At 53.4% G+C, this 27983-nt stretch overlaps 1 protein-coding gene across 2 annotated transcripts; it reads left to right on the top strand.

Moving 5' to 3' along the window:
* On the top strand, positions 1-27983 carry LMCD1 (LIM and cysteine rich domains 1). Of its 2 annotated transcripts, none has more exons than XM_032699396.1 (6): positions 1-40; positions 14302-14390; positions 16146-16401; positions 21191-21520; positions 25760-25975; positions 26801-27983. In XM_032699396.1, the coding sequence occupies exons 2-6, from the start codon at positions 14302-14304 to the stop codon at positions 26957-26959; spliced, it is 1050 nt and encodes a 349-aa protein (XP_032555287.1). In that variant the 5' UTR covers positions 1-40; the 3' UTR covers positions 26960-27983. The 2 variants fall into 2 exon arrangements, with proteins under 2 accessions (XP_032555287.1, XP_032555288.1); XM_032699397.1 differs by lacking the exon at positions 1-40 and adding an exon at positions 1286-1701.

The raw sequence follows: 27983 nt of genomic DNA, 5'->3' as shown, positions 1-27983 counted from the left end.
CGCGAGCGGCGGGGGAGCCGGAGAGGAGAGCGGGAAAGAGGTGAGACCGTGCGGGAACGGACTGGGAATGGACCGGGAATACAGACCGGGAATACAGCCCGGGACCGTGAGGGAACGGACCGGGAATACAGCCCGGGACCGTGAGGGAACGGACCGGGAATACAGCCCGGGACCGTGAGGGAACGGACCGGGAATACAGCCCGGGACCGTGAGGGAACGGACCGGGAATACAGCCCGGGACCGTGAGGGAACGGACCGGGAATACAGCCCGGGACCGTGAGGGAACGGACCGGGAATACAGCCCGGGACCGTGAGGGAACGGACCGGGAATACAGCCCGGGACCGTGAGGGAACGGACCGGGAACACACTGGGAACACAGCCCGGGGCCGTGCGGGAACGGACCGGGAACTGATCTCGAGTCGGGGCACCGGGCTGTGCCCCCTGCCCCGGGAACCCCTCCGGGGAATGGGCACCGGGCTGTGCCCCCCTTCCCCAGGAGAGCCCCGGGTGGGTCCGAAGGGGGGACCGGGCTGTGCTTCCCCTTCCCAGGGGACGCCGGCGAGGCCGCACCGAGCGGGACCCGCGTCCGGGGAGAAGCGGGAGGGGCGAGCGCCCACCGGGCACCGGCACGGCTGAGAAACTCCGGGTTTTTATTTCTTCCCCCTTTTCCTCATCTCCCGTGTTCTGCCCAGCGCTGTACCGGCAGGAGAACAAACCGTCCCAGCTCGGGGCTGAGACAGGACAGAACCCCCCACTCTGGGCCGGGAGGGAACAGACCCCATCCCTGAAGTCCTTCCCTCCTCCCTGCCCCTCCATAGGCACATCCACCCGTGAGTTCCAGCCCCGCTCCGGGACTGCCCACCCGCAGTGCCCAACGCTGCACCTGGGGTTGTGCTTTTTTCGCTACAAAAAGTTACTCCACCAAAGCTTTTGCTGGAAAAGCGACTGTTTGTTGCCTGAATTAACTGGTGTAAGGCACAGCTGCGCTGAGCTGGGGTCCTGGGGGACATGCTTGTGCCCTTCCAGACCGTCTGGAAAGTGTTCGCTCCAGGAAATCCCAGCTGTGCCACAGTGTCCTTGGAGGGGGACAGAATAGCCGACAGGCCCTCCTGGCATGGCACTGAGCTGGATGGAAGGGATTCTAGTTGCCAGATAAAAGCGTGTGGAATGGGTTGTCAGGGAGCAGCTGCTTTCACGACCTTCCTCTCTGCACCTTTGTCACCGCGTGGTTCGGGGATGAGTTCAGCGCCCCTTGCCAGCTTGCTGAGATTCCATCTCTTGGTGCCAGATGGCCCCGAGCGGGCAGTGCTGAGTGCTGTGCCCTGGGACCAGCATCCGTGGGTCTCCCAGGGCACAGGGGCACCTCCAGAACCTTCCCCGGGGGGATGCTGCCCTTTGCCATGAAGTTTGTCGCCGGTGCTGACCTTGGAGGTCCCTCCCTGCCTGTCAGGACGGGGAGGTCAGCCTCTGCTGTCGAGGTGTAGCTCCTTGTTAGGTTAGGTTTGAACTGAGCCACTGCTGGATCCCAAGGAAAACTGTTTGCCGGGTTTTACTGAAGACTGGCTGCTCCTCGCAGGATGCCCTGGGCAAAGGTTGGTGTTTGGCAGCAGGAGTTGCTGTCTGTGCCTGGTCTGGGTGACTGGGGCTGTGTTGTGCTCCAGCTCTCCCTGTGTCCTGCCTGACATGCATGATGCTTTGAGGTGAGACTGAGGGGTTTGGGGTTCCTCATTCCCTCCCTCCCTTGCTCCTCTTTCCAGCCCTGCCACCTTTGCTGTCCCTGCTGACCCTGTTGGCTGCCTGCCGTGGCACTGTCAGTGCTTGCTGGCACGGGCAGGCACCCCCAGTGTGGCATTGCAGGGTGACCCAGTCCCTGCAGGGGGTGGCCAGGGTTTGGTGGGACCTGCAGAGAAGGGCTCCTGGTGTGTCATGCCCAGAGACTCAGAGCAATGTGTCCCCTGCCAGCAGGTCCCTGCTGCCGATAACCCTTGGGCACATCCACAGTGTCCTGTCTGCCACAGCTCCCGTGGGGGCACCTCTGAGTGCCAGCTGGAGCACTCGGGAAGTGTGTGAGATGGAGTGGAGATGAATCTCATGGGAGTGAGAACTGACCCTTGTCCATGGGGTTGTGTGTGGGCTGTGGGCAGGCTGGGTCTGCTACAGCAGCTCAATTCCTGCCTTGTCTGGAGCAGGGAAGGCTGAGCAGGGCCGAGCCCCTGCCACAGCTCCAGGCTGGGTGTCCTCGTGGGAGAGAGCACAGGAACAGGGCTGGAGGTGGGCAGCAAGGAGTGCTGAGCAAATCCGTGCTGTGGAGCAGAAACACACCCTGGCAAAGCTATTTCTGCGCTGGACCCATCTCCCAGGAACTTCTGGGGCATTGTCTGCAGGGAGTGGAGCAGTGAAGGCTCACAGTGGTGTGTCAGAAGGCTCACAGTGCACCCCAAAAGGCCCATGGATGCAGAAACCCTCAAGCCTTCCCTGAACATGTGGCTGGATCCTCAGCTCCCGTTGGTGGAAGGGCAAAGGACAAGATGCTATCTTTATTCCAATTAAATCCGTGAGGGAAAAGCACAAAGTGCCTGCAGTGGAAGGTGTAGTTCTGCTGGGAGACCCTATCGGGGCCCCCTCTGGGCTGTGCCGAGTGTAGCCCCTGCGGGGGCGAGGGGGTGGTGCCCTGGTCTGCAGGGCTGTGCTGCCCAGCTGCCTGTCTCCTCTCACCTGAACACAGCAGTATAAAAAAGAAGTCCCAGCTAGTTTGCACTTCAAAAGGGATATGAAGTGACATAATGAAAACAAGGGAAAAGAATAATGCGGACTCTGGCTCAGTGTGTGAATAATCTGTGTGCAAAGACAAACGGGCGTCTCCACAGCAGACGGCTGTTTAATTTCCTGAATCCTGAGACGGGCACTTTTTCTGGGCACGGCGTGGAGTACTGTCAGATTTTAATTTGGCTTGGCAGTGTCACACAGCCAGTCTGAGCAAGTCGGGGAAGGCGAGTCTGGAACTCATTAGGGCTTGTTGCGAGGCCCCGAAAATTTGATTTTCAATCACTGTTGGGTTTAATTATTGTTGATGTCTTGCCTAGCACATTCTGGGATTCTTTCTGAGGAAATTAAAGCAGCATGAGTGGGACAGCGTTGCGTTTGGCACGGGGGTTGTTTGGATGAAGTTGTAAATGCAGAGTTAAAGCTCGGAGCAGAGCTGGTGTGATGGCTGGCACGGCGGGCACTGCAGCGGGGCCAGCTGGCCAGGCGGGCACTGGGCTTGGGTACTGTTCTCACTAAACTGTCCCTTCTTGTCAGGAGAACAAAATAACCCACTGAGCTAAAAGCACCCATCAAAGCCAAGGTAAAGTTTGCTCAGTTAATACAAATTTTGATTCTTTAGCTTTTTCTTTCTTCAGTTCTTTAGCACAGGAATTTGCAAGCATCCGAAGCAGCCTGTAGGACAGGAGAGAAGCGTTGTTGTTGCAGGGATAAATGGGCTCCAGATATGCTCTGGGGGCCTTGGGGAGAAGCAGGAGCTCCCTCTCCATCAACAGAATACCTGGATGATTGAAAACCCCTCTGCATGTATCTGCAGACATTGGATGGGAATGCTGGTAGGGATTGGGAGCTTGCCCTTGATAAAATCCAAAAATTTAGAGCTTTTAAAAGCTTGAGGAACACATTGAAGACTCAGCTTTTTTGTTCATGCTTTCATAAACCAGGTCCCTCGCTCAGGGCGTGCAGGTGCCTGGCTGAGCCCTGAGCTGTTCTCCATGGCCTGGCAGGTACCCAGCTCTGTGGGGAAGGACACTCAGCTCCCAAATAATGGGGTGCTCTGCCCAGAGATTTCCTGTGGGACACATCTGCGGAGTCTGTTGTGTCCCAAAGCACCGTGAGCAGTTTGGGCAGGCAGTGGTGAGGGTGGCAGGAGCTGTGCCTACCCAGAGGGGCTGCAGAGCCAGCACTGAGTCCTTTGAACGTGCTGCTGCTCAGTTGTGTAAACGCTGTCAGAGCTGTACAAACAGCTTCATCTCGGCTCTGGGGACTTGGACCTCATAACTTTTAACAATTACACCACTGGGAGTTGTTTGTCCCTTGCAGCCCTTTCGTGCTCATCCCTTCTGGCTGTGGTCCCTGCCAGCAGGAGCTCAGTTCCCATGGGGAGATGGTACCTTCTCTGCAAAGCCCCCTCGTGATGGGTGAGGGGTCCCGGTGTTGGGGACAGGTCACACGTGCATGGCTGGTGGCCCAGGGAGATGGCTGTGCCAGCTTTGAAAGCTGGTTTGACCTCATGGGACTGAAACTCCTGCTCCCAGAACAGCATCCTTGTGTTGGAGCCCAGGGGAGGAAGCAGCTGTCACAGGAAAGCAGATGTTGATCTTAGTGCAGAAACCTGCTCTGAGCAAGTATTTATAGACATGAAATCATAAAGCAGCACAGGGGTTAAGGAGCTTATTTTGGGACTTGGACTCAGAGCTAAATCAAGTCCCATAAAATACAATTTACAAGTTACAAAATCCTGCTGGTGCTGCAGGGAGGCAGTGTCTGGAGTATTTGTGTAGGCTGAGTTTTTTCTCTTTTTTTAAAAAGGAAATATTGTATCTCAGCCATTCAGGAAAGGCGGTACTCGGATGTCCCAGCTTGGAGCTACTATTTTATTTAGGGATGGGGCTCAGAGAAAGGGGAAGGTTTCTAGGCAGTTGTTTGCTTTTACCATCTGATCTACTCCCAATGCTTTGACTCCATCACTTGGTTATGTCAGAGGAACACAGGAAAGCAAGTTCATCCAAAAGCCTAGTGGCTGGATACCTGTGTCTTTGGGGTGGCACAGCCCCTCAGCTTCTGCCTTGGGGTTCAGGGCATCACCAGCCACAAGATTCACTTGGACTTGTTTATTTGCTCTTTCTGAAGACCTGGAAACCTGTTGTTCAAAACCATCTTACTTTATTTCCCTTCTAAGAGGGAAACTTGTGTCAAGATTGTGAAGCTCCAGGTAAAAAAAAATTCTGTCCCCTGTTTTCCTATCTCACATGCTGCCCAGTCAGTTTGGACAACCACAGAGCATCCACAGGTGCCAGCTACAGCAGGAGGACTGCCTGGGCTCCTGTCAGCCTGTGTCCTAATCCAGAGCACGAGGATGGAGTCAGTGAGCAGCACCTGTCCTGGATCAGGACCAGCCCTGCAGTAGCTGCCAGGGCTGTTAGCTCACTGTGCCTTTCCTCTGAACCACCTCATGCCCCAGCCGTTTTTTTGGCATTTTGCACAGCTGAATGGGCATGTGGGGACTTTGGAGGAGTTTGGGATAGGTGGCCACATTCCATGGTCTCCTTGGAGCTGACACAGTGAGGCTGCAATGCAGGATGGGGTGAAGGAGAAGGATGGGAGGCCCAGGCATGGTCCTGCCCTTGTGCCCACCCTCAGCTTCCTCCTGTTTCCTTGACTGTAAAGATCCTTCTACTGCTGAAAGATATTTAGGACCAAATCAGCTGTTCTATGGAAATCTGATGGAAGCAGCTCCAGCAGTGCATCATGGCAGTGACTGAGCCCCCCATTCCTGGCAATCCATCACCCTCTCCTGCTGCAGGAGGTGGGAAGGACACAGCTGGCTTTGGGCAGGTAACTGGAGGTCACACTTTAACACTTACCTGAGTGCTCTGGAACTCAGCACAGCTGCTGTTTAATTAAATTTGGGTGGGTTCTTCCTGTTCCAGGTATGTCCCATGGCTTGGTTTGGGTTTATAATTAAGCCCAAATATCTGAAGCACTGTCTGGCTTGTGGAAAAATCTGTTCATCTGATTTTTCAGCATTTGCCCTTCTCTTATCATTAATTCACACATTGTTAGTGAAGAAAGGAATGTTGCCAGCTATGTGCTCTTGGAAGAGTGAGGTATTTGCAGAGGCCCTGGTTGTTGGAGGTCTGTCATCCCGTAGGCTGGGATTTGGCAGCTCCATTGAAATACTTTGTTCCAACATTGGTGCCTTTTCCTGGTCTTTTTGTTGCTAAAATATAAGGCAACAAACTTCTTACTCTGCAAAGTTTAATAAGTGCTTCTGGTATTCCAGATGATACCAGCCCATTCACTGGTGCCTTAAATAAATCCCATAGAGAGAATTTGAGATGAAAGACAGCCTTTTGTAAGGGATTTTTTTTCCCTGTGAGTGTGGTAATTGGAATAACTGCTTGCTCAGAATCTGGCAGGGAAACAAATTGCTTTCAGGTCATGATTACAATAGATGTTTTCTGTCTATAAAAATAAGAAGAAAATAGATCAAACCATCCCTGTGCTGTTCTCAGAAGGGCAGTAGTGAGCGTGTGTATTGGTTAATGCACTTTTAGGGGCAGTTGTTTGTCCTTGCACAGATTTATTCCACTTGCAGATGCACTCATGGAGTCTCTCCTGAAATTCAGCATAGCTCGGCCAGCACAGGCCTGCATGTTCCACTGAGCTGAGCTCTCCTGCAGCAGGTCCAGGGGATGTTTTAGACTGTTCTGTACCAGGACTGGATGTTAGTCCTGAGCACACCTGAGGCTGGACCTCACTGGGCATCAGGTGTAGTCAAGGAATGTGTTGATCTTAAAGGTCCCTTTCAACCCAGATCATTCAGTTTGTTGGTCATCAGCAGGAGGGGAAAAAATGAATACTCAATAATAGTCAGTATGTAAAACTGTTGGCCAAGGTCAGGTGTTCCAGGAGTGGCAGTTCTGCTGTGCCACTTCTGCTCTGGTGTGTCAGGGTGAAGTGGAAAGAAAAATCCTCAAGAGCTGATATTTTTATACTTCAGTTGGTCCAAGTGCTGTAGGCTTGTGTGCAGAGTCCCAGGCTGGGAATGTCTGGAGGGAGGGATGTCTGCAGGGCTGGCACGTGTCAGCCCATGCCATCAGACCTCGCCTCTGCCTGATAAGCAGAAGCAGCAACACCGTCCCTGAGGAGCAGCAGAGCAGTGGAACCAGACGGGGCTCTGGCACAGGAGACTCAGGGAGGATCTGTTCCAGAAGAGAGGATGAGCCATACAAACCCTGAGGGGACTCAGGCTGAGCTCCTTGTTCTCCAGCAGGGACATGGGGGTTTCCTCCCACCCAGGGCTGGTTTGTTGGATTCCTTCAGTATCTCAGTTTTTGTCTTAATGCTCATTTAGGACAAGTGAAGTGGGTGGCATCACTTGGCATCCCCAGCAGGAGCCTGGACAGTGTTGGCTCCAACACTGGTACCTGTGGTGAGCTCAGCTGAGTGATCTCTGCCAGCACTTGGAGCTGGAGCAGCACTCGCCCCAGGCCATGCGCAGCACTGGATCCTGAAGAACAGGTCCACAGTGGAGCTTGTTGGAACTTTTCAGCTCTCCCGTGGTGTCTTTGAGGGTAATTTCCCCCAAGGGAAGTTGAGAGGCAAGTTCAGGGAGAAGCAGGTGACCCTCCTCCCCAAGGAATTTATTGAGAGGTTTTCCCAGATGGGAAAGCTATCTAGGAGAATGCTGAGTGAGGCAGATTGCCCATCCACACCAGGAATTAAGGTGCTGGAGGCCAAGCTGGTACTTTGTGAGGAGAGTTCAGAGGTCCGTGGGTTGGGTGAACAGGCTGCCTGTCTCTGCCCCGTCCGGAGGAGAGGTGGCTGTGTGGGACTGGGAAGGGACACTTGGGTGCCACACGTGGCTGTGTGCAATAAGACATGACCGCAAAATCTGCCTGTCTGGACCCACAATAGGAAGGAAAATGCAACCAACAGGCTTTTTGTATGTGCAGCATCTGGCGTCGTTCCTGGTTTAACTTGGATGCATTAACACTGTGTTGTTGGCTTTGGCTGATTTTCCCTGCAGCCCATCTAAGTCCAGCTTCACTTTATCCGATGGTGCTGTGCTTCCCCAGAGTTTGCAGCACTCCCCTTGTTGGGATAGAAACCTTGTGTTGGATGTAAACCCTTACACCCTCCAGTTATTGGAAATCCTCAAGGAAGTTCGAGCTGGCTTCCTGTTATTATGCAAGCTTAGCTCTATTACAGTCAACTAATGACAGCAAATTAACTGCTATCCATCCATATCCCAAAACTCCTCAGCAATTGTGCTGAGGAGACTGGTCCCACCCATGTGAATATTGTGAGACTTTTTCCTTTTCCATTGTTCAAGGGCCTGTTTCAGAGTTAGTTGTTAATCTCCAAAATTCCTAGTGGCTGGAGGAACCCACCCAAAGGTTCACGTGGTCCCTGAGCTCTCTTCTGCCATGGCTGTTATTTAGGGGCAGGGTATCCAATGCTGAGGCTGCGGGAGGGTCTTCCAGAGGCTGCAGGGAAGGGTTTGGACTGAGCTTGCCATGGGTACTGGGAAGTGCTCTGACTGCAAGGAGAGGTGAAACAAGGAGCTCGGCTATGAAGGGCTGTTGTGAACTTGGAGTAACTTTTCGGAAACCAGCTTTTCCTCTTCCCTCCCTAAAAAGGAGGAGAAAACATACTTGAGGTAGTTACGTGTCTCCAGCACCGTTTTCAGTCTCCAAATAGGGAGTTGTGCAATAAGTGCTTTTGGGATCCAGAAGCCTCTGGAAGCAGGAGGGCCCCCCTTTGCTCGTCTCTCCCGGAGCTGCGGCCGTGGCAGTGTGTCCCCAAAGCCCTTTTGTGACTGGAGAGCTGCAGGTGACCTCCCCAGCAGGGAGGGATGACACTGCTGCAGGATGGATACCCTTCACCCTGCTCATGGATCTCCCTGACACTCGTGCTCTCCCCTGGCACTGAGCACAGGAGTCAGCAGCTCAGGAGTCAGACACGAGTCCAACCTCGTGTCCCATCAGTGCCTGTGGGACCAGCTTGTCCAGGAGAGGGGGTGTAACTGTCTTGGAAGTGTAACAAGCCTTTGATGGTCTTGATTAATGGCTCTGTTGGCCAAACCTGCCAAAACTCTGAACCTTATTTCAGGCCTGACTTCCTCTGAGGATGAAAGTCCAGATTAACCTGCCAGTTGGGTTGGTGACCCTCTGGGTCCCCTCCACAGTGGCCAGTAGTGCTCCTGGCCAGAGGGGTGTCCAGGCTGAAACCACCCCGTGTTCCCTTGTGGTCTGTGGTGTGTGTGTGGCCAGTGGTGAGCCCCTCCTGCCCAGAGATACCTTGGCTTTCCAAGGGAGTATGGACTAAGCATCCCTGATCGGATAAGGATCTCCCTACCTCAGTTCTCATCCCTGTGTCACAGTGACTGATGGAGCAGCTGGAGCTGACTCTGCTCTCCTGCTTCCACCTTGTTACTTCCCCGAGTGCCCGGTTTGCTCTGTGCTCTTGTGACATGTCACAGGCTCCTGCTGGAGGTCACAACTCACTCATCAAGTGTGTCTCAAACCTGTGCCTTGTGCATCACCAAAGAGAGGTGATGCAAGCAAGGAGCAGTCTAATGGCAAGAGAAAAGGAAGAAAACTAAGCCTGACCCAAAAGCAGGAGCCAGGCTCGCGACTGCATCGTCCATTGCAGGGTCAGGAGCCAAGGTGGTGCCAGAGGCTGGGGGGGATCAGACTGAGGGCAGGGAAACAGCCCCGAGGCACCTGCTAGGCTGCATCACATACTGCTCTGCTCTTCCTGGGCTGGATTCCTCTGATGGATCAAACTCCTTGTGGTCCTTTAAGGAAAGCAGAATATTTTTACAGGTTCTAGTGCCACTGAGGACAGTCCCCTGGCACCAAACCCCAGAGCCTTTGGCAAAAGGTCCTTGGCCAAGGTGTGCTGGGCTGGTCAGAGGGTGATGAAACACAGGAAGAGCCTTCTGGAGTCTCAGCTGAGCTGCAAAAAGAGCAAGCTGTGGGGCTGAACCCTGACCTGCTTATGGCTCCTAGCCAGGGGTCCATCTCACCTGACTTTCCTGGGAAGCTCAGTGTTCCTTTCCAGAGTCCTCAAGCTCTGAACCAAGGTGGAGCCATGTTTGGGTTCTTTCCTTGTCACTTGTCATTATGGGCTCTCTATTTTCCAGCTGTTCAGCGAATGGATGGCCCTGCCTTTGGCCAGTGGAACAGCAAACCATGGTATTGCCAGCGTGTTCCTGAGCCTGTTCAGAGATGTTTTTGTGGGTAGAATGGCCTCTGTTTCCTATCATTTCACTACCCAAGAATTTCCTCTGCCCTGACTTGCTTTCTCTCCTCTAACAGCAAGAATGCTCTAAGGCATGGAAAGCCAAAACAGAAATGTTGCAAGGAGTGTATATCTAGTCCTAGTGAGCAGGATTTTCTTTTCTTTACGCAGTTTGTTGACACGGGCCTGGTTTTATCTTTTTATTTTTTTTAAGCATTACAAATGTCTTCAAACTCTTTATCTTAAGGTGATGCCAAAGTTCAGCTGCAGTTCCCGGATGGGCTTGGGCATAGGTGGAGCCTGAGATAGTCGGAGCATTTGTTTCACATTATCTTGCTGGGTTTGGGTTTTTTTGCAGTGTCTTGCATATTTTTTTTAAAGAAATCTCCTTTTATGCCTATGTGAGGAGCTGGAGCAGAGCAGTGAGCAGAAGCTCTGTGTCTGGGCAGGGCGTGCTGCTGAGTGGGCAGCAGTGCCTGCTCTCTTTGGGCCCTGCACAGGGGTGGGAATGAGAGTGGCTCGAGTCTCCCTCTGCTTCCAAGGGGGTGAGGAATCACTTTCTCCTTCAGAGACTTGGCTGGGCTTTCAGGGCCCTTGAGGAGACACTGCCCAGAGGGATCTGAGCTTGCAGGGCATGGCAGTGCTGCAGCCAGTGGGCAAGTGCACCCAGGCTGCTCCTGGTGCCCTGGCAAGACCTGTCTGTGCCACGGGGATGTCCCTGAAGCTCCATGGGGTCACCTAAGCAGCAGTGGGGATGAGCTGCCATCTCAGCACCTTCCCCTACTGCTGCAGACCTGCACCTCCAAGGGCAGAGAGACCTGAGCCATCTCAGGAGCCACGTGTTGGCTTGAGGAGCCTCCCAGTCTGCAGAGTGTTTCCCCCATGTGTTTTCCTGTAGCTCCAGACTCACATGGTGAGGAGTCTCCTGCTGCTGACACTGCAAGCAGGAGTTCCTGAGGTGGTCACAGAATCATGAAATCCTAGAATGGTTTGGGTTGGAAGGGACCTAAAAGATTATCTAGTCCCAACCTCCTGCCATGGGCAGGGACACCTCCCACCAGCCCAGGTTGCTCCAAGCCCCGTCCAACCTGGCCTTGGACACTCCCAGGGATGGGGCAGTCCCAGCTTCTCTGGTTATGCACTGAAGCTCCTGGTCTCAAAGGTGTGATCTCATCCTGGCTAGAGCAGTGCAGAGGTGGGAGGGCTGAGGACCAAGTCTCCTGCACATGCCTGAAGCTGTATGTGCCCAAAAGTAATGGCTCAGGCTTCCTTGGTTTTGTCTTGGAGAAATGGGTCCCCAGCTTTTGTTTAGAACCCAAAGGCCCCTGGGAGCACTGGTCAGACACGTCCATCCACCTGAACTGGCTGTTCACCTACAGTGCTGTGGGGGAGCACCCGTGGGACCCCAGCTCTGCCCACCGTGTGCTACAGGACACTCACCCTGCCCTTGGCAAGGGACAGCAGTGCCCAAGCCACTGCTGGCAGCATTTGGAGTGAGGAGCAGTTAACCTTGATTGAACTTGGGCAGGGAGCAGGAATCATGTTTGGACAAGTAGAATAAATTACCAAGAAAGGGACTTGTTCTCACTGAAGCAAGGCAGTGGCACACGGGGTTTGTCTCCGTGTGGGGGTCACTGGCTGGTGCCACCCCAAAGGGCTGCAAGTTCTTTCAGTGACACTTCCCTGGACTCCAGAGTGTCAGGTTGTTTTAGGAGGGCTTACATGCTGCTTCTTGCTACTGGCTATGCTTTTCCCTGGGCTTTTCCCCTTGTGTGTAATGAACCTTTTCCCAGTGAGTTTATTTAATCCAGATGTTTGTATTTTAGATAAACCACCACTCTCAGTCCCTTGCTGATACTCAGCTTCTGTCTGACTCACTAAGATCAGAGTCAGTTAAACCCATCAGTCAGTGGGTACCTGGCACATGGCTGCAGAACTGGCAGGATTGTGAGTGTTACATGGAAATCTTAGATGCCTCCTGGAGAGCTGGCACATGGCTGAAGAACCAAAAATGTCCTCTCTTTCTGGATATTAGAGTGGAGTGTTTGGGCATGTTAAGGTCATTTTTAAGATTTATTTTTATTAACTCCTGAGGTGTGAGGTCTTTTCACTGGCTTCAAAATCTTGGGACAAACTGCAGGTGGAAAATTGTGATGAAAATTACGGGTGAAAGATGAGGCAGAAGTGAACTAGCAGTCCTAGGGCAAAGGGAGCTGAAATGGGCCATTTTGTACCCCTTTGTCTGTGTTTCTCCAGGGTGAGCAGCCTTGTGTAGAGACTTAATAGTTCTGGGCAAAAAAAAAAAAGGCATGTAAAGGCCTGTCATCTACCTTAAAACTGGCAAACAAACCTCTGGTCATTTCTAGAACATCTGTTTATAGAACCTTTGTCCTTGTTAGCAAGTTTTACTTGTTTCCAAATAAATGAAATGTCTTTCCTGAGTGCCATCAAATAACCTCATCCCCCTGAAGGCTGCAGAATGAGTCTGAATGTCAGAGAAGACCGTGGGGTGCCCCAGATCCACACAGGAGCTTTGAGGACCCTGGGAGCTGGTGCTGGAAGTGGGACAGGTGGATGCAGAAGGAAGGAGGGCTGAAAGCATCTTCACTGGCTTCACACCCGAACAGAGCTGCAGAACCTGGAGCTGGGGCAGCACAAGGGCCCCACAGGACTGGGGAGCAGCATCTGTTCTTTCACCTGTTCTTTTACTGCTGTTGATCCCTCCCTTTGAAAATAGGTTTTGGCAAGAGCAGCCTCTGCCAGCGTAACTGGTAGTGACTGAAATAGTGTGTGATCTTGTAATGAAAGACTGTCACAGCTCAGAGACACACATAGAATAGGCTCAGATTCCGTGGGCAGGCACCAGCCTTCCCCAGCACTGGAAACCTCTGCAGCCTTGCCTGTGCTTTGCTGGAGTGTGAGCCCTCGAGCCTGTCCCAGGACCAGGGAGTTGGACATTGATGATCCTCGTGGGTCCCTCCCCAATCAGGATATTCTGGGATTCAGATGGGCTCTCAGTGTGTGTACAGGTCTGAATAATCAGTGCCTAGAACAAGGGAGATTAAAGATCTTCCATAAAAGCTCAATAAATGGGAGCAGGGCCCAAAAAGGGACTGGGAGGTGGGAGCCCTGTGCGTGTCATGAGCCCTCATGGGAAATGCAGACTGTGAGGTCCAGAGTGGTCAGAAACCTGCATGGGAGGTCAGAAACCTCCCCCTGGCAATGCCTGGGGACTGAAAGTGGTGTTTTTTGCAGCGATGGACGGTGGGTTAATCCCTGTGGTTTGATCTCTGACTGCACAGACTTGGGTCTGCTGAGCTGGGGTGATGCTCCCGTGGTGCTGCCATTGCTCCTGCTGGGCCTGGGACAGTCCTTGTTTTCCTTCAGCTCATTTTTACAGGGAACAAACGTGTCTTTCAGGCAAGAGCCTGACAGCTCCTGTATAAACATCCAGGCTGAGATAAATCCAGTGTCTCGTGGTGTCACCTCGCCCTGGTGCCTCCTGCAGCACTTTGTTTTTGTCTCCTGCTATACCCTCCTGCATTCTGCATGTTCAGAGAGCTGTGTTTGATAAATTCATGGGACAGACACTAAAATAGGTTTATTTGCCAATGGTATTGGCTCCTGGTGTGGATTTTTGCTCTTGTCTCTCCTGTTGGGAGGTTGTTTGGATGTCTCTGCAGCAGAGAGTGCCCATGGATATGAGTGACTTTTTTCTGTGTTCAGTGAGCAGCACAAAGTGCAGCACAACCCCAGCCCTGCATCTCCCATGTCCCCCCCTCACCTGTTTCCTGTTCACTGTAGAAGTCACCCATAAAGCCCAGTGCCAGAGGCATGGAAACGTGCCACATGCCCAAAATACCCTTGGAGAAAGACCTCCATGCCTCCCGTGTGATCTGAATTGCACAGATCCATGGGCAATACATGACCTGTATGAACTGAATCAAAATCACCTTTAAATGAGACCCGAGGTCTCAGTGGACGAGGTGAAGGTGGCTGCCCAGTGTGGCCATGTTCACTGGCTTTGATGTGCCATCCCCTCCATGCTGTTCCATTTTCCCTCACTTTGAGGTGAGCACCTTCATCCCAAGCATCCCTAAATGAACGTGTAGTGGGGCTGCATGGACATGGTCAGTTGGCATCTGGGAGGTTTGAGGCTTCATGGGACATAAGGAATGGCTGAAGAAGTCAATGTCTGAAGGACAAAGCACGCTCTCAGTGCTCTGTCTGGGATAACCCCTGAGGATAAAGCCTCTCCAACAGGGTGTCCTGCTCTTTTGCAGATGTCGGGGAGCCAGCCGCAGCTGGGGAGAGCTGTGCCCTGCCTGCGCTGCCGAGGGACCTGCATGGGCTTCGAGCCACACTCCTGGAGGTAACGTCCTGTCCTGGAGGGGCCCTGCCTGGCCACCTCCCTGGGTCCTGTTGGTATTCAGCCTCTGGTGACTGTGAGAGCAAAGTAGAGATGCTGAGCTGAGGGGATGCTTATGCCCCTGCTCTCAATCCCTCTCCTCACTGCTCCTGCTCTTTTATTCTTTGGATTCAAATCTCATCTAAAAGTGCTTAAAGCAAGCTGAGGCTCCATGCAGTGGGTTTGTCCCACTTTTGCTACCACTCTGCAGCATGCTGTGCTTGGCCAGCCACCCAGTGCCCTGCAGTGTGTGTGTGCCAGAGCACAGCCCCCTGCCTGCCACGCACTGCCCTCTCAGCTTGTTTGGGAATACTGAAAACAAACACAGCCCTGCTGGCTGTGGAGGCAGGGAAGTGCAGACCCAAATGACAATCCCACGTGGTCAGGAGGAGCTGTGCTCAGTGCCTGGCTGTCACCCTTGTCCATGGGCTCAGAGCTGGGGTGTGACCAAGAGCCATGGGCTCAGTCTTGGTGCTGTGTCTGGTCCCGTCCTGCCTCCTCCCAGCTGAAATGCTGTGCTTAGTGCCAGAACGTCTCATTTGAGATTTCATCTTCAATATTTCCTTTTAGGAGCACTAATTGAAGTGAATAGCCACTGGTGGCAGTAGCTGGTGGGAGCTGCCCAGGCCAGTGTGCCCTGCTCGGGGCAGGGGTGGGGGGCTGCTCCCTGCCCTAACAGGACAACAAAGGGGCTTTCAAATGGAAGGCAGCCCTACATATATCACTAATTAAAAGAGAATTAGTGCCCCCTGAGGTGCCTTGCAACACTGGGCTCCTTTCTGTGTGCCTGCAGAGCTCCGGGGTCTGTATGTGTCTGTAGCAGCAGCACAGGGAGCCTGTGGCCCAGCTGTGCTGGCTGCAGCTGGAATGCCTTGGACACTGTCAGCTCCCTGTTTTGATACCTCAGCTGGGTGGAATCCAAACTTTAAAACACTCACTTGGTGGAAGAACTACTTTTTTTTTGTTAATTGACTCCATTAGAGGCTGGTTTGACTCATTCTTGCTCCAGGATCCTGCTGAAATCCTTGGGATTGTGTCAGTTACTTTGTCCCTTTTGTTATTAGTGTTTGATGGCAATGCTGGCCAGCAGAGAGGAGCCTTAGACATTTGTCTGTGTGATTTATAGCTGTTACAGTTCAAATTATAGTCAATTAAGCATCAGTTCCTTCTAGCGGTCACTTTTTTTTAATGCCCTGTAAAGCTTCATAAGAGGTGAGGCTGGGCTGTTGGAGTCTGATGAGGAGACTGATCTCCAATTTAGTGATGCTTGAAGGGGTTTTTGAAGTTCAGGGGAAGCAGCAGCTCCCCACAGGTGGGAGTTTTTGTAGTGACAGGACAAGGGGGAATGGTTTCACACTGGCAGAGAGCAGAGTTGGATGGGATATGGGAAGGAATTCTTCCCTGTGAGGGTAGGGAGGCCCTGGCACAGGGTGCCCAGAGAAGCTGTGGCTGCCCCATCCCTGGCAGTGTCCAAGGTAAGGTTGGATGGGGCTTGGAGCAACCTGGGCTAGTGGAAGGTGTCCCTGCCCATGGCAGGGGGTGGGACTGGATGAGCTTTCATGTCCTTTCCAACCCAACCCATTCCATGTACTGAGCCTTCTGTCCTGCAGTGTGACCCTGGGCTGGGTTTAACCCCTGGAAGAGGCTGACGCTCCGTGACCCCCCTGCCTCCCACAGCCCAGCTCACACCCAGAGGGTGATGTCTCTTGTGGCCCACAGGAAGATCTGCAAGTCATGCAAGTGCAGCCAGGAGGAGCACGGCCTGAGCTCGGAGCTGGACGATGACCGCAAGGTCGGGCGCCTGCTGGCCGACTCCAGGTACTCCTCGCTGACCGCGCGGCTCAAGGGCGGCGACGGCGTCCGCGTCTACAAGAGGAACCGCATGATCGTCACCAACCCCAACATCTCGGGCAAGGACCCCACCTTCGACACCATCACCTACGAGTGGGCACCCCCGGGGCTCGCCCAGAAGCTGGTAAGGCTTCATTTGATCCACGGCCTGTTGAGTGGGTCACTGAGTCAGGAACAGAACTCAGCTCTGGAATAAGGTTATTGGGGAAAACCAGTAAATCCTGGTTTGCCTCAGAGATCAGAGATGAACAGAGCACTCTGTGTTTTGGAAAACCATATGAATAAGCAGAGTAGGTAGGAGAGGGGGATGGAATGCCTTTGGGGTTTATAGGTTGGTTTACATTTCTAGAAGTTTTAATGGAGTTTACAAGTAGAAAGCTCAGTCTGTCGGTAAAGCTGATATCTAATAAAAGCATTGCTGAGGAGAGATCCCATCCCTGCTGTCCTACAGCCCTGCAGAGCCCACGCCAGCATCTGCCAGCTCCGGGCAGGATGTAGGAGCAATTCCTCCGGGCCTTCCTGGGCTATCTGGGCTGGGCAAGCAGAGGAGTGGGAAGGGGTTTGACTTCTCCTGGTGGTGGGCAGCGTGGAACTGGGTGGGCAGCTGGGTGGTTGTGCCCCCGGGCCCCCCATGTCCTGCTCACAGGGAGCATCCCTTTACTGCTGGAGGATGTCCTCCCCTGGGGCAGTAGGCTCAGAGCCTCCATTCCCAGGGTTCCTCACACTCCCTTTGAAGAGCAGCAGCAGCCCAGCCCTGTTCCAGCAGACTTGTGGAGCTTCCTGCTTCTGGGAACAGGAGCAGGAAGGCTTCTCGTGCCAGGGCTTGTGAGCCTGGAGCAGAGCTGAGCTCTGTGCTGAGAGTATCCTGCTTGCATGGGCAGGAGCTCTGCCCACCACTGCTGCTAGAGGAACCCCTCCCAGATCCAGCTCTGGAGCTAGGAATTTTTTTCCTTACAGTTAAACATAATCTGGCCCAAATAAAAAATATTTTGTAAAGAGAACTCAGGATAAAAAGTGGAGTGTGGTCCTGTGCCAAGGCCTGGATCTGAAACCAAGCCCCCAGCCCTGCTCCACCTCCCTCCCCTGCCCAGTTTCCTTCCGGACAGGCTGTGTGGGAAGGGATGGAAGTGGTTTTTGGCATGTGGAAGTGTGAGCCAGCAGAGCATTTCTTGAAGGAAAGCATTTAACTGGCTTTTCACTGTGCTGTGGTATAAAACCATTCTGTATTCCACTGTCAGGGGTGGGCAGGGAAGAACCTTCTGCTCCTCGAATGACACAAATAGCTTAAAGCTGCTGAAACTGCAACCAGATTTTTTTGAAGAAGAATTGGGGATACAAATGTGGAAGTGCAGTTGCAATCCCCAGGGACAGACTGGTTAATTCTCTCTAAAACCCAGTGGCCCTCAGCCCGTTGGACAGGCTGACTGGGGGGTGTGAGCTCCGTACTGGGGATGCACAGGGGGCTGATTGGAGCAGCACTGGGCTTAACGAGGGGCCGTGATCCTGGTGCCCCCCTGCCCAGCTGCTCCACTGTGTGCCCACAGCCACCTCTGCCCTCCCTGTGCTCTGGGGGGAGCTGGCCCCGCAGGAATGTTTGTGTGACCAGTGTTTGCCTTCCACAGGTCCCAGGGGAATCAGGGAGCTGGTGAGGGATGGGCAGAACAATGATGGTGCTCTTCCCCCAGCCTGGGATTTCTGGGGAACCCGGGATCTGTGGCGGCTGCAGGGCAGCGCTGCCAGTGCCTCGGGCAGGGCCGGCTCCTTGCCCTGAGGGGTGCCCAAACTCTGTGGCTCCTGGACTGATTTCATCTTTCATGGCCCTGCACTCTCTCCCTTGGGAGTGTTTGGGGTGACCCTGAATGCAGCCCTGTGGGAGCCCAGGGGCACTGGGGAGTCTGGGGACACAGGGGGGCCCTGGAGATCCCAACTCTCCCCCTCCTGCAGCATCCAGCTCCATCCCTGCGGTGCTGGCAAGGGGCAGCTCCAAGGGTACCAAATATTTCTGTTTAGGTTTTATAGAAAGAACTCAGGGTAAAAAGGGGAGAGGGGGAGCATGGTCCTGTGCCAAGGGCTGTGTCCAAAAACAAGCCCCAACCCTGACCCACCTCCCTGAAGGTGGGCGGTCAAAAACTTTATGAAAGCTTTTGATCTCTTTATCATGCCTGGATGTGCTGGAATATATCTTGGTTCAAATAAACAACGTTCAGGAGCTTGGAGACAACTTTGATAAATTTTGGCTTGAAGATCAACTTGACAAACTTTGAGGAGAAGAGCTGGATGTCAGCCACTCTTGGGATAGTTTAAAGGGGATTTGGGCCAAAAAGCTGTTAGTGCATAACTGCCTCGCTCCAGTGGTTTCCTTCTGAAGGCAGGCTGCAGACTTGGGATGGCTTTTAACCTCGCTGGGCTGAAGTGGTTGGTCAATAATAGGAGGAAGTTCAGAGCACGTTCTCATTAAGCGGTGCCTGGAGAAGTCGTGAAGTGGATACTCAGGGTCCCTGGGGAGAGGGAGAAGAACAGGTCTTAACATAGCTCCAAAATCAGTAGCGAACAGTGAAATCCTAAAATGCTCTTCCTCAAAATTACCTGCACTCAGGCACATAGTGAAGCATTGACTGTAACAATATGTGGTAGCAGCAGACATAGCAACTTTTTATTATCCTTCATGTCAATGTTTGGTGTCAGGTTGGATTTTTTTTTTCCCTTATCTTTTCTCTGGACACATTTGATGACATCTGCAATTATATCTTCAAGCATTCCCTTGATCAGGAAGTGACATCCCATCACATGTTGGAGCAGATATTGAAACCTGTCCCTGAGCAGGCTTTAAGGAAGGCTCGAGGTTTTGCTTTTCTCGCTCTCGGCACAGACACTTTGTGTTGGGAATGGAGAGGCTGCACTGGAATAGGAGGCTCCAGGTGCCCACGTTGTTCTCCTCTGTGTGAGTGCTCATTAGTCTTGGCACATTGGCAGTGGGTTAAGAATCTTTCCCATTCGGATCCCACCATGTCACTGCTCTGCTGGAGCTCGTGCTGTGGTGAGGGCAGTGCAGGACAGCACGTGCTGTCCTGGTGTCCCTGGTCACACAGCAGCAGGTTTGGTTTTCCCTTTGCAGTTGTTGGATACCGCCAGCAGTGCCTGTGTGAGCCTGGGAGGAGCTGCCAGGGAGTTCTTGTCCCTTTCTCCTGTCATTCCTATTAGGATTCCTCACGCCTGTAAAAGCCACTAGCGCACCGGATCACTCCCCCAGCATCCTGCAGTTCTCCAACCTGCTGTTCCTGAGCAGCCCCTTCTTCCACAGGGCACCAGCCTTCCCAGGAAACTGGACATCAGCCCTGCCATTGCACAGGGACACAGTGTACTGAGTCATGATGTCTAATATCCCAGTGTACAGTGATTTTAACTTACACCCCAAGATGCAGGGAAGAAGCCCTGCTTCCATTAAATCATTATCTGTTGCTAATTTCCTGTCAGGAATCGTGCCTGGCAGCACTGTTCTCTGGCTCAGAGTAGCCCAGGTGGAAGGGACTTAGAAGTTTTTCCCAAGATGATGAGTTGTTCAGTGCTGTGCAAGCATTTCTGTATTTAAAAGCCTGGCCTGAACCAGCCCATGTGCCACAAACAGTTAAATCTCTCTGCTAATTCTTTTTAAATTGAGTTCCCAAGTGCTGACCCAGTAAGAAGCAAATCTTTTGCAGCTGGATGCTGGTATGGCAGGGAGCCAACTGGCTGCCCTGTCACTCTTCACACTACAATAGGAAAAATGCCGGAGTGGGAAACTCCCTTCCCTTATCCCCAGCCAGAGAAGTTAACTGTGCAGCCCCCACATCCCACAAGCACTAACCCAGCCTGGGACAGAGATGGGCTTACTCTGACTTTAAGGTAGTGGCAGTTGAATTGGAGACTTTATTTTGGATATTGTCTTGCCATTTCCTTTCTATATCACAGGGCACTGGAGACCAAATACCTTTCCTCTGCTGGGAAGTCAATAGAGGGGTGGAGTTGGTGCCTGTTGATGTTCCAGACCCAACTGCTATTTAACTACTTTTTTCTGTATTAAGATAATATTTTTAATTGATAAAAGGGGATATTTTACTGTAAACTGTGCCTGTGCAGCCCTGGGGGCTCTGGGATTGTCCAGCTACAGCCCCTTACCCACTCCCTGCAGCTCTCGCTGTCCTAGCACAAGGCAGAAAGAAACTGGTCTTGGATTTTGATGTTTATGGGCTTTTAGACTTTTCAGCAACCTTGTTGTCAAATTACACAGAAAAGTATCCTGGTAGTGCCAGCGAGGGAGGGTGTGCTGGGATCTGGGTGTGAACCAGCAAAGCAGGTCTGTCCGTGCTGCTTTGCTTTCCTGGGCAGGCTGGGTTTTGTTTAAAACAAAACAAAACCTCTCCAAAAACAGGCAACCTCTTTTTGAGGATGAAGGGATTAAGTACAGCCTGCCTGCCACTGGCATCTGAACCAGTTTAGCCTTTTATTTCCAAACTGTGGGTTAAAACACCTCAAAGGGAGAAGGGAGGGGAAGGGTCACGTTTTCTACCACCACTCCATAAGGTGAGCGGAGCGTCCCACGCCAAGCTCCCGCTTCCCTGCCACGGGCGGTCAGAGTAACTGGGTCTGTCCCTGTCCATGCAGTAACTGGGTCTGTCCCTGTCCAGGCCATGCAGTAACTGGGTCTGTCCCTGTCCAGGCCATGCAGTAACTGGTCTCTCCCCGTCCAGGCCATGCAGTAACTGGGTCTGTCCCTGTCCATGCAGTAACTGGGTCTGTCCCTGTCCCTGTCCATGCAGTAACTGGGTCTGTCCCTGTCCAGGCCATGCAGTAACTGGTCTCTCCCCGTCCAGGCCATGCAGTAACTGGGTCTGTCCCCATCTAGGCCATGCAGTAACTGGTCTCTCCCCGTCCAGGCCATGCAGTACATGGAGCTGATCCCGAGGGAGCTGCAGCCGGTGGCGGGCACGGACGGGGCGCTGCAGCGGCGGCGGCGGCTGGCCAGGCAGCTCCCGCTGTACGACCAGGACCCGGCGCAGTGCCGCGGCCTCGCCGAGGGCGAGCACCGGCTGATGGAGGAGTTTGTGAAGAAGTACAAGGCTGAGGCGCTGGGCGTGGGGGAGGTGGCACTGCCCGGCCAGGGCGGCGGCGGGAAGGACGAAGGGAAGCCCCAGGACAAGAGCATCGACTCCGGCAAACCCCCCGAGTCCACCAACGGGGCCCTGGAGAGCGCGGCCGGGCACTACGTGAGTGATGGGATGGGATGGGGCACGGGGGGATGGTGCTGCTCCGGGCTTGGGGAGCCTTCAGGAATACAGTCAGTCTCAGCTGGATGGGGAAAAGATGGCACCAGCCAGGGTGGTCTGTTCCTTGTCACCATCCTGCTCCCGTGGGCTTCTCCACCCCTGCTGCAGGTGCTCGGCCACATCGTGCTGTGCCTTGGTACAGCCCTGGGAAGCACCCTGGAGAGACCCTCTGCTCCAGCAAGCCCTGCTGAGCACAAGGGTCTGTCTGACAGCAGTGAAAGGGGGTTTCTCCTCTTCCTCATTGCCCTCCCTCCACAGCAAAGGCCAAGGTGAGGGGATTCTTGCTGTAGGAGCTGGTGATTTCAGCTTTGGAATCTTGGCAGCTCTGAAAGGTTGGGCATCCCTGGATGATACGGTTTAGTGGGCGTGGTGGTATTCAGTTGAGGATTAAACTGATGAGCTTGGAAGTCTTTTCCAATCTTAATGATTCTATGGTTCTGTGATGTGAGCCAGTAAGGTACTTGCAATCAGAAGCTGTTTCTCTGTGAGTTAGTGTTTCCAGGTGGGCTTCCAGCCCAGAGTGAGTGGAAAGACCACAACAGACAGGAGGTGATGGCTCAGTGCAGTTACCACAGAGCTGTGAACATGGAGACGGTGCTCCCCGGGCTGTAATTGCTCTGGGGAGATTTAAACAGCCACCCTGTGTCCCTGGGAATACAAATACATTTCCACAGGGAAATGATTGAGATTCTCCAACACCCTTTTAGATTTATGGTCCCCCAGCACTGTCTGGAGTGACCTCTGTGGCTGCTGAACAGATGCTTATCATAAAATATGGTGAGTGGAAATATCTTGTCCTGGCCTTTGTGAGAGTGACTTGCAGCAGAGGATTTAAAGCTGAAAAAACAAATGGTGTCCAAGTGTTTTTAAGAGGAGATTTTTCCTGCCTTTCCTACACTGAGGTTGACACGTTAAGAGCAGTTTTCATTTTCAGTCCATATTGGGTAATGTCTCCCCTCTGCCATGGCCTGTTAACATGCATCTGACTTTGAGTCCAGTGGCACAGTAAAGGTTTTCACTATTGCAACAAAACACCGAATTGGACAAAGAATTCTAAGCTAAAAAAATAGCCAAAAAAGGAAGGTTTCCTTTAAACATTTCAATAAGTCATCATAGTAATAAAGGTTTACTTAAACTGCGAGTTTGTCCTTTCAAATAAATAAATACATAACTGTGATGTTATTCTTCTTGATTTGAAGCATCATTTTTCTCAAGGCACCAGCTTCCAAAACAGTGGCAGATCCAGTGGGATGGCCACAGTGTGCAGCCCAGTGCATGGCAGAGCCATGGCAGGCCCAGTGTCAATCTCTGTGAAGGCAGCTGAGCTCAGGCAGCTCCTGAACTCTTTTGGGTTGCAGAGAGGAGCCATCACTGCTGTAAGTCTGTCCCACAAGCTGAGTGTTCTCTACTAAGCACAAGATTATCCTTAACCCCCTCAGAAGTGGGGACTCCTCTGGTGTTACAGGTCACTGTGCTGGAATCAAATGGAATCCTGAAGCAAGGGGTCCAAACTAGCTGTTGTTCCCAAAAGCTTGAGGCCAGCAGTGCAGGGAGTGCTCTGGGGAAGGCTGGTGCTGTCTGGGAGCTCCTTCCCTGGGAGCTGGCACTGCAGGACAGGAGCTGCTGAAGAGAGCAAGCTGAGAAAAGCTTAGGAGAACAGGACACTTTTTTGGCCAACACCTCTGGTAATTCAGCTAATGAAGTCTTCACTCCTCTCCCTGCACAATGGAGATGTAAAATGAGCACCAATCCCATCTCAAATTGGAAGAGCCCCTTCCAATGTGTGTGTAAATGGCAGGGGATGGAGGTTATATGATGCTTGGAAAAAGCCCTGTGAAGAATTTTTCCCTGTGAATAATTTCCATAGAAAGAAACAGCAAAATAAGTTGGTTTTTTGACAGTTCTTGTTGGCAATAAACTTGAGCTCGGGGTTGGAAACTGCTGTGTTTGTTCTCACTTTAGATCCTGCAAGATAAGCAGGGCTGGGATGGTGGGTCTGTGGCTTCTCAGGGCTGACAGAGCAGAGGCAGCTGCAGGGTTGGGCTCTGGGGCCCCAAGTCACCCAAACTTGGTGCCTCGGGGAGGTGTCGGGGGCGTAGGGAAAAGGCCTCAGTCCTGGATGGTGGGTGCAGAATTCCTCGGTGCCCATCCATCCACGCTGCTGATGTGCCAGGAGTGCTGCTCTCTGCCAGTCACTCCATACTGTTCCTGTTCCTCCAGAGCAGAAATCCCACAGTTTCTGTGCCATCTCCCCCTTCATTGATGCTGGGTTTGGAGTGCTTGGAGGCTTGGAGCCCTCCGTGGTGGAAGGAGCAGTGTCAGCAGACATATCCCCTTTCAGCAGAACAGCCAAGCCAGGAAACATTCTGTCTGTGCTCTTGTGCTGCCTCTTCTTGTCAGAATGGATTTCCTGGGAAAACAGGAGATGCCCATCAGCGCGGTGGAACCGCTCCAAGGGCGGCGGGTGGTTACTGACAGTCCAGCTGGATGAGGGAGAAGGTGATGGCAAAACACGTGGGATGCTGGAAGTATCAGTGACCAAACGGAGAAAAGGGGGTGTAGATAATCCCGTGGCCTCCTGCTGTGTAACAGGAGGGATGAGAGTCAGGAAATGCTGTAGGTGCAAAGGTCGGTGTCTCCAGCTCTCACGTGTGAGCAGGTGGAAGGGGCTGGTGATGGTGGTGGAAATCTGTCCCCTCCCCTGTCTCTGCCCCATCCCTGATGTCCTCCTGCAGCTCAGGGACTGTTAGTTTACCTTCTACTGAAAAATCTTATTTTCGTGTCTCTTCTTCTCTGGAACAACATGGTCTAGCAGAAGGCGGTCAGAACTAGGTGATCTTTAAGGTCCCTTCCAACCCAAACCATTCTATGGTCCTGTGATTTTACCCACCTATTAGAAGCTGTTGACTTAACTCAGGGTGTTTACAAGTGAAGTTGTCACCTGAGCACAGGGACATTCCCGGACCCTGTGCCACCTGGAGCAGGGACAGCACTGTGCCAACGCTCTGGTTGGTCACAGCAGTGTAACCACGACACGTGTGACACACAGGCAGCTCCTGCTGCCTCGGCCAGGCTGCTGCAGGGATTGCTGGTAGAAATCCAGCCATGGCTCTGCTGAAGAGATTCCAGCTGCTACTGAAGAGTGTTTCTTGTCCGGAGTGATGAAGGCCAGACTCGGAAGCTCTTCCCCTGACCTGGACTATCCAACTTCAATGGGAACTGGGACAGCATCCTGTCAGCCTCTGAGTGGAGCTTTAGTGCTGGCTCTGCACTGATCACAGGATCGCTCTGCGGGCACACATAAACAGCCAGCAGTTGGTCTCGTGTGTAATGTGCACGGATGCTGTTAATCCTGAGATTAGCCATGGCTAATTCTGGCTCTTTGGCCTGTTAGAAATGGAAAACGCTGTTCTGAAACTTGTGGAGTGACATCTGAGTTAGGCACAGATAGAAAACAGTGAGAAAAGACCAAAGTTCCTAATCTCTTTGTAAAATTACATCTTTGATGTGCTGCAGTGCTGCACTGTAGGAGTTAACTCTTTCTTGCAGGACTTTGGGATTCCAGTGAAGGTTTTAGCCTGGGGGGGGTCCCAAAGGCCAGTCACTTGGCTAGTGGTGGGTAGTGCTGTTCTTACCTGCCCAAGGATATGGCTGGAAGAAAGTGAGCAGTAGTCTAGACAAATATATTTATAATGACTTTTAACGTGTATTACAGCTTGACACTGTCCACAGGTAGCACTGGTCCAGGTGTTTGCCCAGGACGTGGAGTGATAGTCTTGGGGATTTTGGCCCTGCTGGCCATGGGTGCCCTGTGATGCCCTGTGTTGTCTACTTTTGATTGGCACTGTCCTGCTCAGTGCTGTGGGACGTGGAGCAGCAGCACAGCAGGTCCTCCAGGCCGTGTGGAAGTGGGAAGCGTTGAGGACACGCTTGGAGATGAGTTTGTTCTGTTTTGCTGCCGGGGCTTCTGACCAGCTGTGTGGTTCAGAGCGATGCAGAGAGCAAATCTGGGAAGGGAGGATCCCTCCCAAGACCTCCAAAATAAGCTGCTCAGCACCCTGTCTTCCCCCTGTGTCCTGGAGCCAAAGGTGCTTCCTCGTGGCTGCAATCCCGCAGGGCTTTGAGCCCCGGGACGGAGGGGTCCCGCTGCCCCCGCTCACTGCCGGCCTCTCTCCGCAGCGCTGCGAGACCTGCAAGCAGGCGGTGCCCGGGGACTGCCCCGTGGTCTACGCGGACCGGGCCGGCTACTCCCGCCAGTGGCACCCGGCCTGCTTCGTGTGCTGCCGCTGCTCCGAACCCCTCGTCGACCTCATCTACTTCTGGAAGGGAGGGGCCGCCTGGTGCGGGCGCCACTACTGCGAGAGCCTGCGGCCCCGCTGCGCCGGCTGCGACGAGGTACCCGAGCCCTGAGCCCCCTGTGCCAGAGCCCCGATCCCCCTGTGCCAGAGCCCTGATCCCCCTGTGCCAGAGCTCCTGATCCTGCTGTGCCAGAGCTCCTGATCCCCCTGTGCCAGAGCTCCTGATCCCGCTGTGCCAGAGCCCCAGTCCCCCTTTGCCAGAGCCCCAGTCCCCCTTTGCCAGAGCCCTGACCCCCCTGTACCAAAGCCCCAATCCCCCTGTGCCAGAGCCCTGACCCCCCTGTGCCAGAGCCCTGACCCCCTGTGCCAGAGCCCTGACCCCCTGTGCCAGAGCCCCTGACCCCCTGTGCCAGAGCAGGGACCACCCGGAGCCCTGATCCCCCTGTGCTGGAGCCCTGACTCCCCTGTGCCAGAGCCCCTGACCCCCCTGTGCCAGAGCCCCTGACCCCCCTGTGCCAGAGCCCCGACCCCCCTGTGCCAGAGCCCCTGACCCCCCTGTGCCAGAACAGGGACCACCCAGAGACCCTCTGATCCAACTAGTGCCAGGACAGGGACCAACCGGTCTCTCTCTACCACTGCCAGTGCCAGGATCCTGGCACAGGCTTAGTCAGGGCTTCTGAGCAGCCTGGTCTACTGGAAGGTGTCCCATGCCCATGGCAGGGGGTTGGAACGAGGTGACCTTTACAGGTCCCTGCCAACCCAAACCATTCTATGGTTCTTTTATGTACCCATTCCCAAAGCCTGGCCCCGCGTTGAGGGGCTGGGCCAGAGGTGTAGGGCTGGCTGTCCCTGCTCCTGCCACACTCCAGCTTGGCAAGAAGGTGGCAATAAGCAGTGGTGTGTCTCTCTATCTGTGCCACAGATCATCTTCTCGGAGGACTACCAGCAGGCAGAGGGGCTAGCCTGGCACAAGAAGCACTTTGCCTGCCTGGAGTGTGAGACGCCGCTGGTGGGCAAACCCTTTGCCCTGGCCAACACCAGCCTCCTGTGCACCATCTGCAGCCAGAGCAAGCGCCTCTGAGGGGGGCAGCCGGGGCCCCGTGGGCCCCCCGAGGTCCCACCAGGACTGGGGGCATTGGGCAAGTACAGGAGAAGGAGAAGGTTAAAGAAATTAGAGCCTGAGTATTCACTTGCATCCAGCACAGCCCGGGGCAGGTATTTTCTTGGGGTCCTCTTGGATCTGAAGGGAACCCTTATGCCCATGGGTGGGAGGTGCATGGCATACCTGGCAAGGAGGAACTGGAAAGGAGGGGCTGTGCTGTGCTGCTTTTTATCATCTGTCCAAGCTTCTTATGACTAAGATCTTGCAATAGTATTTTGGAAATAACACATCTCAACAGTAACTTCTGGCATACTAAACCTAAGGTCATGGTCAAAACCAAGGGGTGTTTGTGGTTTTTGAAATCCTTACTGGAATTAGGCTGACAGGCTGCTGTGGCTGTACTAGGGCAGTGGGTTTGAGGAATTTGATCGACCTTCTAAAAGCAAATGGTGTAAAATTGCAGCCACACACAGCCATTGCTTTGTCCTCTGCACGTGCAGTGGTGTAAAACCAAGGAGTGGGCACACAGGGGGATGGGCTCAGCCCCGTGAGAGGGGCAGGGCACAGCTCTGCCTGGGCAGCAACTGGCTCAGCCCCTGGAGCTGCAGCCATGGAACTGGAACACAAAGAATTTTGTGGAAAACCACTTTCCAGCCTAAGGTGTCTTGGGAGGGAAGGGGGAATGTGTCCCTGAGGTGCTGCAATGCTGCTTTACCCTGCAGTACATCAGCGACCCCTCCAAGTACCAGGGATCTGTACCTTCCCCTTGGAGCCAGCAGCACCTCACCCTGGGCTCTGCCCTGCTTCTTGCCCCACTGCTCTCCCATCCCCTCTTGGATCTGATGGGAGTGACACTATCCCAGGATCCAGCACTGAGTCCCTGAGAATTGTGTTTGTTCCCTACATCAAGCAATGTCACTGAAAACATTGGCTACTCCAGGCTGGCAGGTGTCTGTGTGCTCAGTCTGTTTTCTTACATTAAAAATCTATGTTATTTGCCAGA

This window comes from Chiroxiphia lanceolata, chromosome 11, assembly GCF_009829145.1.
Source record: "Chiroxiphia lanceolata isolate bChiLan1 chromosome 11, bChiLan1.pri, whole genome shotgun sequence".
Classification (NCBI taxonomy): domain Eukaryota; kingdom Metazoa; phylum Chordata; class Aves; order Passeriformes; family Pipridae; genus Chiroxiphia; species Chiroxiphia lanceolata.
The sequence above is the reverse complement of the archived record's forward strand: the minus strand, read 5'-3'. Positions and strand labels throughout refer to the sequence as shown.